Source organism: Sturnira hondurensis, unplaced genomic scaffold, assembly GCF_014824575.4.
Source record: "Sturnira hondurensis isolate 20B ecotype Veracruz unplaced genomic scaffold, ASM1482457v3 Scaffold0007208, whole genome shotgun sequence".
Taxonomy (NCBI): domain Eukaryota; kingdom Metazoa; phylum Chordata; class Mammalia; order Chiroptera; family Phyllostomidae; genus Sturnira; species Sturnira hondurensis.
In genome coordinates, this window is record NW_028079839.1 from 2,175,263 (window position 1) to 2,188,610 (window position 13,348).

At 53.1% G+C, this 13,348-nt stretch overlaps 1 protein-coding gene across 1 annotated transcript in view; it reads right to left on the reverse strand.

Moving 5' to 3' along the window:
- Positions 1-13,348, reverse strand: part of ADAM12 (ADAM metallopeptidase domain 12) — a 195,343-nt gene that overhangs the window by 81,043 nt on the left and 100,952 nt on the right. Inside the window, exon 3 of the mRNA XM_037051284.1 lies at positions 8,012-8,088. Coding sequence (XP_036907179.1) covers positions 8,012-8,088 — 77 coding nt within the window. The remainder of the gene's footprint in view (positions 1-8,011; positions 8,089-13,348) is intronic.

Here is a 13,348-nt window from a genome sequence, read left to right on the forward strand (position 1 = left end):
AAAAAATAGGCTCGGGAAAGTGGAAAACATACTTGAAGGGGAAAAAATATATACGGCTCTGCTAGAAAAGCAACTTTCCTGCCCTAAAAAGAAAATGGCACTAACATTTCATTTTCTACAGCATTTTCTATTTTTCACTGGGTTTCAATAAGCGAACCCGGAGTAAAGCATGTCACCAAGTCCTAATCATGAGAAGCAAACTACCGAAAACGTTTTTCTACTTAATGGAAAATTTCTAGAAATTGTTACTTAGTCATAAAAATGTTCTCATATCTCCTTTTATCTTTTAAGTCATCCAAAGGCCAGATGTTGAGAAATTGGGGTGAAGCCTTTCCCTGGGCTGCACACAATTGGCAGCCCATAACACTGCTTAATTAAGTAATTGCTTTGGACTGTCTTGAGTATAATTAATCATTTAGCTCTAGAGATTGCTGGAAACCACAGACTTCAAGGATCCAGGGTTTTGGAGATATAAAATTTTGATGTTCTCACAGCCCTTGCTGGCCCCACGCTAGATAAGCGAATGTAATTTAAGTTGAATGTCATAGATATTTAGTTATGAACTTGGAGTTGGAAGTCGTTCTGAGCATGGAATTTCAATCCAGTGGACTTGGAAAGTAGGGTTCTTTCCCCCTCGGTAGAGGAGGTGGAGAAGAGGTTAGAGATCAGTGGGGGGATGTCTGGGAAAGATGAAGACAGGACACCTTCTCTAGGGGCAGGCTAGGAGGACAGGCGTGCCCCCTGGGGACCAGGTGGCCCAGTCCTGTGGCAGGGAGTGGGCGTGGTGAACGCAGAGCAGAGGGGAATGCGGCTGTCGGGGGTGGTGAGGGCCACCACTCCTGGTGCCCTGCCTTGCTCCAGGCTCTGGGCCGTGTCCATTCCACTACTGCCCAGGAGGTCCCCACTGTCGCAGGTGTGCGGGGGCACCAGGTGGAGCTGAGCCCCAAGCTGGGTCGCCACGCTCTCCCACCTGCCTCCAGTGCTGTTTTTAAGAGGGTTGTGGTGCCTGCACCAGGCACAAGTGTGATCGAGGCGAAGCCAAAAGGAAAGGGGCCAGAGAAGTAGATCAGCAGCTTTGAAGACAGGCAGCCTTGCTTTACACTTTGAAATCCTGTTGTTCTTCCTCCAGTGGAGAGAAAGAGGCACCTACTCAATTGTAAGGTGATTTTGTTAGCTTTCAGAGCGCAAAGCCAGGGGGCCCTTATTGCCTCCAGGTAGGTTCCTGCCCCGAAAATTCAGTTTTTAATCTCTACTGCAGTGGTGTGTCGGGCCACCATGCAGCCTAATGTTCTTACTATGATTTCCATTGCCCCTGCCAGGCAAGCCAGACAGTGGCACGTGGATTTCGGACCACCTGTCGGAGGTTAACGATCAGAACGTATGAAATATCCCAGTCAGCTGCGTGTTCAGTCGCTGATCCTCTTGGACAGAGATGTTGCTCTCAGCATTGCACGCAGTCATAATTTAGAAGTGCAGTTGGTGTGGATTTCACGTGGTCCTTTTTTGGAGGAGCTCGTGGGTAAAAGCAACACGCCTCCTCGTCTGTGTCTGGTACATGGTGACAGCAGCCACAGTGGGGGGCACGTTCCCGTCAGTCATCTCCCGGGAAACCGCTCACGTGCCATCAAAGCAAATCCCAGCACCCCCGCCACGCGCAGAACGCTGGCTGGCTCCCTCGAATCACGTGAGGATGTCTCCCCCACGGCCCCCATTTCAGGTGGAGCTCCTGGCCAGGTGTGGGGTGTGGAGCAGAGCTAAAATGTTAAGCTATGATGAAAGATTCTGACAAGTTCTCAGTGACACCTCGACAGTAGTAATGGTGGCCACGATGGCTGAAGATGCTCCCCCAGCCAGGCTCCTTTGCAAAGTGACAGCTTTGCCAGGAAATAACTCATCTGCCATTAAGCTCACTCTATTTATGCATGCGGCCCAACAGTTTTTAACATAGTCATTGGGTTGTGCGAGCATCACCCCTGTATAATTCTTACATATTTTCTTTTAAATTTTTTATTTTTTAAGTCATTACCTGAGGATATGGATTTTTACTGATTCTAGAGAGAAAGGGAGAAAGGGAGAAGGAGGCAGGCGGGGAAGGAGGAGGGAGGGAGGGAGGGAGGGAGGGAGAGAGAAACACTGAGTGAGATAAAAACATCGGTTGGTTGCCTCCCAGACACTCCCGGACTGAGGCCCGGCCGCAACCTTTTGGCTGTACAGGATGACACTCCAACCAGCTGAGCCACCCGGCCAGGGCCAATTCCTGAACATTTTCCTCGTCCCCAAAAGCAACCCCGCGCCCATTAGCCGTCACCCCTCCCCTCCTTCCCCATGAACCAGGCTGCTGAATGTGCTATTTCTCTAGTATTATTTACAGCAACCCTGACAAGCAACTTCCACAAGCCCATTTAACGAACAGAAAGTCAATGGTGAGAGCCCAAGGTCACTGTAGCGGGTTGAATAGTGTCGCCTCCCCCAGTATGTCCAAGTCCTGACCCCCAGACGGGACCTGTGAATGTAACCCAGAAGGGATTAAGAGATCATTCTGGGTGCAGGGTATGCCCTCAGTTCAGCAACATGTGCCTCCATGGGACACAGAAGAGGAGGAGGCACAGAGACTCAGGTCGCAGGCCCCGTGGGGATGGAGGCCGAGACCAGTGTGGTTCCTACAAGGAGCACCAGGGCTGAGGAGCCATGGGAGGCTGTGGGGGTGGCGAGGCAGGAGGCGGATTCTCCCTCGGCGCCCAGAAGGAACAGCCCTGAATCAGACTCTGGCCTCCAGGGCCATGAGAGAATTGAGGTCGGTGGCTTGCAGGAGTCTGTGGCCATGGGTCATGGCAGCCCCAGGAAACTAACATGTGCCCACAGCTGGCCCGAGGAAGTGCCAAGACCCCCCGGACCTGGCTCCCGTGCCTGCACCCTGGGCCTCGGCCACCCTGGACGGTCAGCCCCTTCTCCTTGGTCCCCAAGGACGTGTGCTGGGGTGGGTGTAGCTGACATCCAAAGGAGAAACGCCAGAGGTCTGTGTGGAAGGGGCCTTGAAGGAGACCTGGAGGACTGGGGACTAGCGGAACCCTGGGGGCACGGTGGGTGGCTTTGGAGGAGTGAGAGTGTGGGTGAGAGGAAGGCCAGAGTGCTCGGAAAGATGCCCTGAGAGATGCCGTGGAGGACAGGTGCAGGCAGGTGGCAGGTGCCTTGGAAGGAAGGCAGGGCGTGGGACTCAGGGGCTCCCATCTCTGCCTCCACCCTTGACCTTGGCTTTAGGCCTCAGGCTGCATTGTAGCCTTGTCACTTGTCTGTCTATACAACATACAGACTGACATACTGCCTCTTAGAAACACTGCAGATTCCCAACGGCCAGGACCTGCTCTTTCCTTTTTGCTCTGCCTCCTCCCTCCATGCCGGTGCCTCCAAGGAGAGGACCTGCTCCTCGCACTATAGCCCTTAGTGGCCACTTCTGTGGCCTCCCAGGATGCCAGCTGCTTTGTCCTGTTCCTCTGTGTCCCTACTCGAAGCCCTTGCATGTTCCTGGGGCAGCCCTTGGCAGCCATGACCTCCAGGCTGACGCATAACCTTTGACGTGCAGGTTAGCCTGGGTTCCCGCAGGACTCCCCAGCATTCTGGGCTCTTCTGCTGAGCTTCCCCTGTGGTTCTGAGCTTACTCCTTCCCAGTGGTTACTACAGTGTCGTAAAATGACGTCTGGCCCTGACCGATGTTAGCTCGGTTGCTTGGGTGTCATCCCACAAAGCGAAAGGCCCCCGGTTTGGTTCCTGGTCACGGCACATCACATGCCTGGGTTGCAGCTTCAGTCCGTGGTCAGAGCACAAATGAAAGGCAACCAATCGACGTTTCTTTCCCTCTTCCCCTCCCACCTTCTCCTCTCTCTAAAAATAAATAAATAAAATCTTAAAAAAATAAAAAGTAAAGATATCTGGCTGCTTTACACACCCAGGGAGAACTTTCCTTCTTCATTTTCGTTTCCCAGCCCTGCTGGCACGGGTAAGACCAACAGCAATCAGGATGTGAGTAGGAGATCAATAAATGTCCTCGGGCGTGAAGGCGGGGCTCCTCGGACATGCGGGACGCAGGGAGCCCTGTGGTTTTGAGTGCAGGGGCGGGGCAGGACGGATGATATGATCAAGCAGTGTTTTTGAAACATGACCTTCTGGAATGTGCAAGACGCCTGTGAAGAGGAGTGGAGGCAGGAAACATGGGTGGGAGGTGAGTTAAAGATCTCGGAGCGAGGGGTGATCTGGGGCGGTGATGAGAAATGGATGGCGGAGGTGCTGTGTGGTGGTGGTGGGGGCGTGTGCAGGGGCAGGAACAGGCTATCAAAGACCCCAGGGCCGAGCCCACGATTCTGAGATGGGCTGGGCCTTCCATGGAAAAGAGCCCAGGAGCAGAGCTAGTCAGCAGACCCAAGGGAGTTGGGGATTTGGACATCTCAAGCTTTGAGTGAGAGAGAGCAGGGCCTGGGGAGAGCTGAGACTTGACCTCGGGAGTCCTCAGGGTGGAGACCTTGGCTCCTTTAGATGTTTGCACAGGATGACGGAATGAGCATCTCCACGGGAGGAAGAGCCAGGAAGGAGGATAGCCATGCAGAACCCGGGCCAGAGGCAACGTGGCCCGAGGAGGGTTGGAGGGGACCCAGCTCCGGGTAGAGGGTGACACGCTGAAAGAGAAAACTGGGTCTGAACTGCGCAAAAGGCTCAGGAAGACCATCTGGAATGAGGATTCGGCCAGACTTGGGTTTAAGACGGAGTTTTGCCCATTGTGGCTGAGGGACCATGGGAGGCCACTTCCTCATTTGTCGTCTGAGGAGAGCCTTCCTGGCCCGTGACTCCAGGGAGCATCGTGCAAGAACATGCCAAAGCTCCATGTGAATGTAAGAGATGCCTCTGTCTGGAGGTGGCAGCTGACCCAGGAGGGGGGTGGTAAGTGTCATCACAAGCTCAGAGCTGCAGCCCCTGGGGGGAGCTCTGAAGATTGTGCCTCAGGCGGCTGCTCTGTGACACAGAGCCAAAGGCATCCCCCTGGCCCTCATGACCACAGAGGTTGCAATCACAATGAAGGACAAAGCCTGACATAGCCTGCACATCACCATCATGCCACAGAGCACACATGTGTGTGCACATGCACACAAACACATGTGCCTATGCAGACATATGAACACATACATGCGATGACACGACCATGCATGTGAGTGCATGCGTGTCCAGGTGTGTGCCAATACCTATGTATGTGTGCACATGCATTATAGCATGACTTTGCACATGCATGTGTTGCCCATGCACACACCTGTATAAGAGAGTGTTTGGGTGCACATGAGACAGTGTAAGTGCATGTGAGGGTGTGTGAGTGCATGTGTGTGCCCATAAGTGTATAAGTGTGCATGCCCATGCATACATGAGTGCACACGTGTGACAGCATGATTGTGTAAGTGTGTATCCTAAACCCTACTTAAAAGTGAAATTATTATTACACCCAGTACTCAGGTTACCTCCTCTATTACATGAATGCCTGGCTCACACCTGTCAAATTACAGGTGGCCCCTTAAGAAACGAATCCTGGTTCGAACCCCCAGGCCCACAGGTGATAGGGAAGCTCTTGGCTGAGTCCAATGGTGGGCGCCTGGACCCCTGGCACCAGATATCTGCGCAGCAGCTGGGCAGGTGGAGCAGGAGGATGGGAAGAACTGGGGGCAGTGTCTTCCCTCCAGGAGCTCACTGCTAACTGGGGGCTGGGATGGGCTGGGGATGGGGCATTTAGGAATTAAACCAGGTCGGGGGGGACACGGCTGGTTTGATGCTCCAGGGCTGGATGTCTGTCCCATTACAAGCAACAGCAGAGTCGCTCCTCTGGGGCCGGAGCAGGAGTCTCTCCCACCCACCTGACAGCCTGATGTCTGCGTGCCGGATGCTCGTGGGGATACCCGTGGGCTTGGCCGACGACTAGCAGGGGAGAGGCCGGGGCGCGGGGGCCAGTGAGAGACCAGACGTGGGAGAATCGCGAACATTTCACGGGAAATGCGCTGGGAAGGGCCAGGCGGCCCGGCCAATGTACCGTTTGGCACAGCGACTTCAGGGCCCGCACTTCCCACTTGCCCTGGAGCAAAAGGCAGGACCGACCCCACGGCTGCACTCATTTTCATGGCCGGTTCTCCACTTTGCACTTCGCCCCCTCCGTGAGGGAGCTCTTTCCTCTTCAACCCCCTTTGTCCTGGCCTCCCATGCTTTTCTCTCCCTCATCTTTTCCCCTCGAGCTTCAGCTGAAGGATGGCTGCCCCCTCCCCTCTGCTCATCTCCCTTCCGGGATGGTCTCCCTGGCCTGCCCGTCTCGGACCCAGCCCTTTTCGAGCAAGCATGTGGGATGTTCCCTGTCTGTTTTTTCTCTGCAAAACTGGAATAGGCCGGGCTCTCATTAATGTGTCCCCTGGGACGCTCGAGTTTCCCCCCACATTCTTACATCCGAACGCATCTTTGGGTCACCCCGTGTTTAACGTCATTTTTCATCCCTCTTTTCTTTCTAAAAATCTGCCAGGCCGACGCTGGAGGAGCTGCATTTCCCCTTTGTTTCTGGCCTCCATCGGGCCCCCTGCCGAAGAGCAGCCAATTGACCCGAGCCCTCCCTCCTGTCCCACGCCCCGCCTGCCCGATGCCCCACTGGCCCGAGGCCCCACCGGCAAGGTCATGGAGGTGACTCCCCACCTCCCAAGTTCTCTGTGGACCTGCCACCCCCTGCTCTTGCCCCAATAGCACAAAGACCCGGAAGTGAAAATTCTCAGGAGCAAGATCTGCCCGCAGCGTCCCTTTCCTGCCCTGACCCCGTCTTGGGGGGTTGACACCGGATGCCACAGCCCTTACTCTCCTGACTTTTCCCAAGATCCCAGCCAAGAGAACATCATAGTATTCCTCCCTGACAGGTTACAGGCAGTGCCAGCTCCCTGCAGGGAACGTCCTCCAGGGGCTGGAGGTCTCAGGTGACGGCTGAGACCCAGACGTCCTGCACAATCCAGTCACAGAGACGGGCCTCTCTGTGTGGGCAGAAGCGGGGACCCTGACAATGCACCTGAGCCTGTGGGGGGCCAGCCTGGGGAGAAGGCAGGGGCAAGGCCAAGCACAGAGGGCACCTTTGTTCTGGTGACCATTCCTCTAGGAATCTGCTACCCAGTTGTTCTCCTTGACTTTGAAGCTAATTAGTTAATGTCACTGGTTTGTAAATTGTCTTGTGTATTGTAAAAAAGAGCTATTAGGAAGACCTTGGAGATGCCCCTTTTCTCTGTACTGACCAAGAACTGGATATTCTGTGAAAATTACCTGTGCAATTTGGGTGCCTCCAATTGTGACAGGTCTCAGTTTTGATCATTTAAAACTTCTTCCTAAAGGCCTGGACGCCGGTTGGGGGACGCCTGTTTGTTTCTGAGCTCCCCGGCCCTCATGCGCCCTGCTCCCGGCAGAACCTCACTAGGTACGCACGGCGGCTCTGATTCCTGGCCCCGGGCCTGGGCGCAGGTCACCCTCGGCCTGGCCCAGTGAGTGGGCATATGACGTGTTAAACCAGAGCATTGTGCCCACCATTGGCCACGGTGATTGTTTCAGGAGTGAAACTATGATCCAATCAGGACCAGTAAGGTGCATTTTGGGGACCTTTGCTGAGCTCGAACAAGGGGCCCTCCTTCTTTTTCTGGCCCTCTGAGCACATAAGCCTGGTGCTGTTCACAACCCTCCAACGACTCAAAATAAACCGCACCTGAGAGGGAAAGCATCCGAAGACAGTGAGGGTGGACAGAGGACGGACCCCGAGAGCACTGGCTAGGGAGCAGCGCACACCGAGGCGCAGAGAGGGAAACTGCGAGCCCAGGTCAGCTGTGGGCCTGCGAGCCGTCGGCGAGGTCTCCTGTCTGGCCCAGGGAAAGTGAGACCCCATCACTGTCAGTGTGTTGGAGTGAACTGGAGAAGGAGGTGGTGTGCAGTGGCCGTGCTTAAGACCAGAGCCGTCACCGTCATGGCCACTTACCTGAGTCCAGAACACGTGCTGAGACTGACTGTTGAACCTGGAGACCCTTGCACGTGTCCATGGTAGTAACAGTGACCCTGAAAAAGGAGAAAGGCGGTTCAGCCATGTTACTTTCTTGCCTGCTTCCTAATCAACCAACTGCCCTGGGTTGTCTCCGCTTGATTTAAACTGTAGAATTTCCTTTTGCATAAAATAGTAAACGAGGAGTCCTAACATTAAATGCTAAGCTCTCCTCGCCCAAGTTCTCTGGACGTCAGGGGCTGCAAGGTCTGAGGGTAAAGTGAAGTGGACACAGGCTTCAGACCACCCCCCCTGTGGCCCTGTACATGGTTCCTTCGCTCACAACACTGATTCACTGTTTCCAGGGCAGGGCTTGCTGCCCCGTTGTTGCGCCAACAAAACCAACCTTGCAGGGACCACCTTGCCCTTGCCAAGAAAGAGACCAGCGACAATGGTACGGTGGAGGGAGCTGGAGAATCCACGCCAAAGGGGCCCAGGTGACCCTGTGTCTGTGAGGGAAGGACAGGATTCTGGGATCATCATCTGGATGACAGCTAAAGGCGGGAGATGAGAGTGGTGTGGGTTGTTCATTATCCTGCCGTTTTCTTATTGGTTCCGGAAATTCTTTGTATATTTAGGATATTAATACTTTGCCTGTTACGTGAGAAATGTCTTTTTAACCCCCTTATGATATTTTTGTACAGTTTCCACTTCTTACGCAGTTGAATCTACCTTTCCCTTTATGCATGGTGTATGTGGCCCAAGGTGGCTTTGTTCAAGGTCGCTGGCACGTCCACCTTTATTTCCTTCTGTATCTATGGTGTTACAGTGGTCTCTGTAATGTACCTGGAACTTATTCTGGGGGGGCTGTGAGGCTGGAATCTACCTTTCCCCACCCACCAGAAGCCGGCTGTTTTCACCCCTTCCTTCCTGATTGGAAACACTGCCTTGTCACATGTCGAATGTGCACACATGCATGACTGGAGATGTTGCCATGTCACCTGTGGAATGTGCACACATGTATGACTGAAGACGCTGCCATGTCACGTGTCAAATGTGCACACTGTACGTGGCTTCACGTGCGCGCCCCCTACGCTGTTGCACAGAGGCACACCTCCCTGTGTCCACTCCTGGCAGCACCACCCCATTTGAGTTACTCTTGGCCTAGACTGCATTTTGATGTCAAGATCAAGTCCTTTTTTATTAAGATAAATTCATGTGCCATAGAATTCACCGTTTAAAAGGACAGTTTTAATATATTCACAGTGTCGTATAGAAGCCTTCGCCCATCTGCCTAATGAAAACTTCAGGGGTTATTCCCATGACCCCTCCCCCAGCCCCGGCCACCACGAGGCCACCTCCTGTGTCTATGGGTTTGCCTGCTTCACTCATGTCACCTCACGCTGTGGAATCACACAGCCTGGGGCCTCCGTGTCTGGCCTCCTTCCCCGAGCACCACGGGTCGAGGCCCACTCATGTCATAGCAGGTGTCATCAGTCCCTCATCCCTTCCCACCCCGGATACAATTCCACAGCACGGACAGGCCAGGTGTTGTTCCCACTCATCAGACCAGGGGACTGGGCTGTTTCCACGGTCTGGCCTCCGTGATGATGCTGCACGAACATCTGTGTGCAAGTTTCTGCGTGGCCATGTGTTTGTAGTTCTCCTGGGTCCATGCCGCGAGTGGGTGTGTGGCTATACACCCACAGGTAGAATCGCTGGGCCACGTGCTGTGTGTATAAATTCTGAAGTGCTTCCCACCCAGTTTCCCAGAATGCACGGGGGCCCCAGTTCTCCAGTCCGCACCCACACTCACTGCCTGTCCTTTCCATCATCCCTGTCCTGGAACCTCCCCTCGGTTTTGATTTTCATTTTCCTCATGACTAATGACATTGAGCATCTTCTCTCCTGCTTGTTGGCCATCTGCATATCTTGTTTGGAGAAATGTTTACTCCAATCCTCTATTTTTCAACAGGAGTATTGTCTTTTCAGTGTTGAGTTGGAAAAATTCTTTATACTCCGGCTATTCGACCCTTCTCTGATGTAGGGTTTCACAAACATTTTCCTCCACTTTGTGGGTTGTCTTGTTACTTTCTGGATCGTGTACTTTTAAGCACAAAGTTGATCATTTTTTTCTTTTTTCAAAAGCTTCTAGGCTACTCTTACTTATTTTCTCTTCTGGTGAATTTTAGAATCAAAATTTAAGTTATGTATTAATCCACTGAGATTTCCGGTTGAGCTACCTTGAATGTATAGGTCGATGTGGTCAGAATTTGTAGTTTTACGATACCTTTCCTGTCCATGTACATAGTAGGTCTCTCCAGTTACCATGGTTGTTCTCGTGTCCTTCAGTCCAGTTTTAGATTTTTTTTCATGTGGCTTCTGGTAATTGTTCATTAGGCTGATGACTAGGTACTGTGTAGGTTTGTTGATATCATGAGTAGGATCTTTTTTCTGTTATGTCTTAACCATGGGTATCTTTAATGTAAAGAAAAGCTCTCATTTTTTAAGTTGATCTCATATCAGACCCTCTGCTGACCACCCTACCAGCTTAAAAGTTTGTAGCGCATCTTGCATTTTTGTGTGTAATTGACTGTATGAACTACAATGAAAGTTCTGTGAGCTCCTTCCGGATCCCCTACACGCTGCGGAGTGGGAGGGCCGGTGTCCTGGGTGGGGGTGGGGGAGGGAACTGCCCCAGAGGGAAAGCGATGCAAAGACGGAGGAGTAGGCAAAGGGACAGGGTTGGTTCCTCTTGGTTGGAAGATTCGGGACGAGCAGGGCCCTTGCACTGCCCTGCCCACCCCCCCCAGCCAGGGGGTCCTCTCCCTTGAACATGTGGCTTAGGAAAGAGTGCCCAAGGGACAGTAGCAGGGACAGTGCCCAGCCGTTCCCGCCATGCGGGCCCTTGCCATCAGCTTCCTCCTGAGCATCCACGGGAAATAACTTCTGAAAGTCCCCCTCTCTCCAGACAGTCTAGTTTGGGTACTTAAGGGGGCGTGATGACAACCCTGTAAACACAAAGGGATCATGTAACCAGATGGGAAGGCTCTGGGGCCCCTCGGCCCAGGAAGGGGGGTTCAGTCCTGGCCCCCCGCAGCAGTGCCAGAGCCAAGACCGGTGAGAGGGTGAAAGGACCATGGCAACAGCACTGGCCAGGTGGCCTGGGGCAGCGAGAGTCCCGTTCTAACTGGGGCTCACCTTCGGGAATCCTGCACGTCCCAGACCGCGCCTCATTTGAGAGAAGTAGGAGATGTTGCTACAGGCAGCAGAGCATTGGTTAAAAGAATTAAAAACCAAGTGGTGAGCAGAATCTTATTGACTGACCTCTGAAACTCCACAGTCATTTATTTCCAGTCTCAATTTATTTTTAATAGATTATTTCTCAAGTGTACCTTCAAATTAAGTACCCGGCAATATAAGCAGAGTACAAATTAGTATAAAATTAATTTCCAGTTCTTCAGTGGGCTGAAGCACTGCTCATAAAAGGGGACTGGGGAGAGTCAGTTCTCGGAAACTGGCCCTTCTGCAACCCGCCTCTCCCAGCCAGGCCCCGCGTTAACTGCCAGCTTATCTTTGGCTCTAAGACTCCTTTGGTTTCCCCTCCAGCTGGTCGACCAGCAAGCCCGTGGCTCACTGCTGACTGATGTAAGAAGTGATTAACTTCTTGGGTGAGTAAGCATAATCACCAGAACTCCAAATTCCAGTTTCTCCAAGATAATTCCAGTTTCACAGAGTTGTTTTATTCTTTTCAACACGATTCACTCAATGTTCACACAAATGTGATTTTGTTTTTTGTCATGTAGTAACTCATCACATAGATTCACAACAGAGAGAGACATAGCCATCACCCCATGTCACGTGGTTGGTTGGAGAATTCAGTTACGAGGGGTGAAGGGGCTGCGCTCCCTCCCTCTGGGGGCATGACCCCTGGGGTGGGGGCTGAGGTGGGGGCCGGGGGACTGCAGGCAACATCCCCCTCAGGGAGCAGGCAGATGTGGGGCCCCGTGTCCGAGGGCCAGGGGGCCTCCCCGGGACTGATGCTCAGCAGCAGGAACCTCCTAGTGGATTCGTAAACACTCGCCTGTCGGAGCCACAGTGGTGAAGGACGCAGCAGGCGACCATCCTGACTTAGGGAGGTCCTGCGGCACAGGGCACATCGGTCACTGCAATGACCCTGGAAAACTTCCCCAAACTGTGTCCCCTTTCCACTGCCACAAGCGTGTCAACCATACTGTCTTATTGTCACGTCTGTAACAAGACGCTGTCCTAGGCAGTTGCTTCACCTAATTCTGCTGACCTGATACATTCCATTTCTGCCAACAAAGCATAACACAGAAAACAGCCCCAAGCTCCCATAACCACAGATTACATCCTCTCCCTCAGGAGACCTCTAACCCTGTACTGTACGTACTTATTACTGAACCCCATGCACTTCCCCACTCCAGTAAAACAAATTTTCCTCATGGTTAATGTGATCCATCAAATATGGTGGTGGGTAAAGAGGAAGATGGAATGAGAACCTTGAGACTGAAAACAGTAGCCCTCAACTCAGGGCCACGTGGGAAGGAAAATCCAGATTCTGGTCCTTGGGTCTCAGGGGACCAGACTCAGGAACCTTCTATGCAAAACCGCTAACAAAGATGGGCTGGCCTGGTGACCGGAAAGGGCATGGGCAGACAGAGTCTGCCAGCGAACAAGCTGAGAGAACCATTCTCACTCCTTGGGACCTTTGGGGCCCCTCCCCACCCCTGCCCTGACCGCGGGCAACGTGCCAAACTGTTGAATCCCATGCCGGTCTTGCTGGACGCGAGCTCCGGGCCACCTTGGGCCAACCTGCCCCTCTCAGCCGCCCCTTCCCCGAGCAGACACAGACACCCAGGCCTGGCCTGTTCAGAGACTAAGGCCACAGGCTGGTTAACGGCTGGGCGGGGATGACAACCCAGGCTGCTGGGCGGTAGGCTGGACGGCTTCCCTCTGTATCTTGTTCTTCTGAACGTGCGGCCTCCTGGGCCTCTCTCTTTATTTGAAAATAAAAGCCATCTCTTAAAATCCAAGTTTGGACCAGATGCTTTCTCCCGTATCGTGGACCCTCACCACGGTGTCCCTCTGTGAACGTTGGGACAGTGATGTCACTTCCAAACGCAGGGAGCTCTGCAGGGAGGATGAATGTGTGCATGTGAGCATGTGTGTGAGCTTGTGTGCCTGTGTGGAGGCATGTGTGTGAGTGTGTATGTGTGCATGCCTGTGTGTGAGCACACACATATATGTGAACATGTTAGGGAGTGTGCAGGCATGTGCATACATTTGTGCCCATGCACATGCATGTGAATGTGC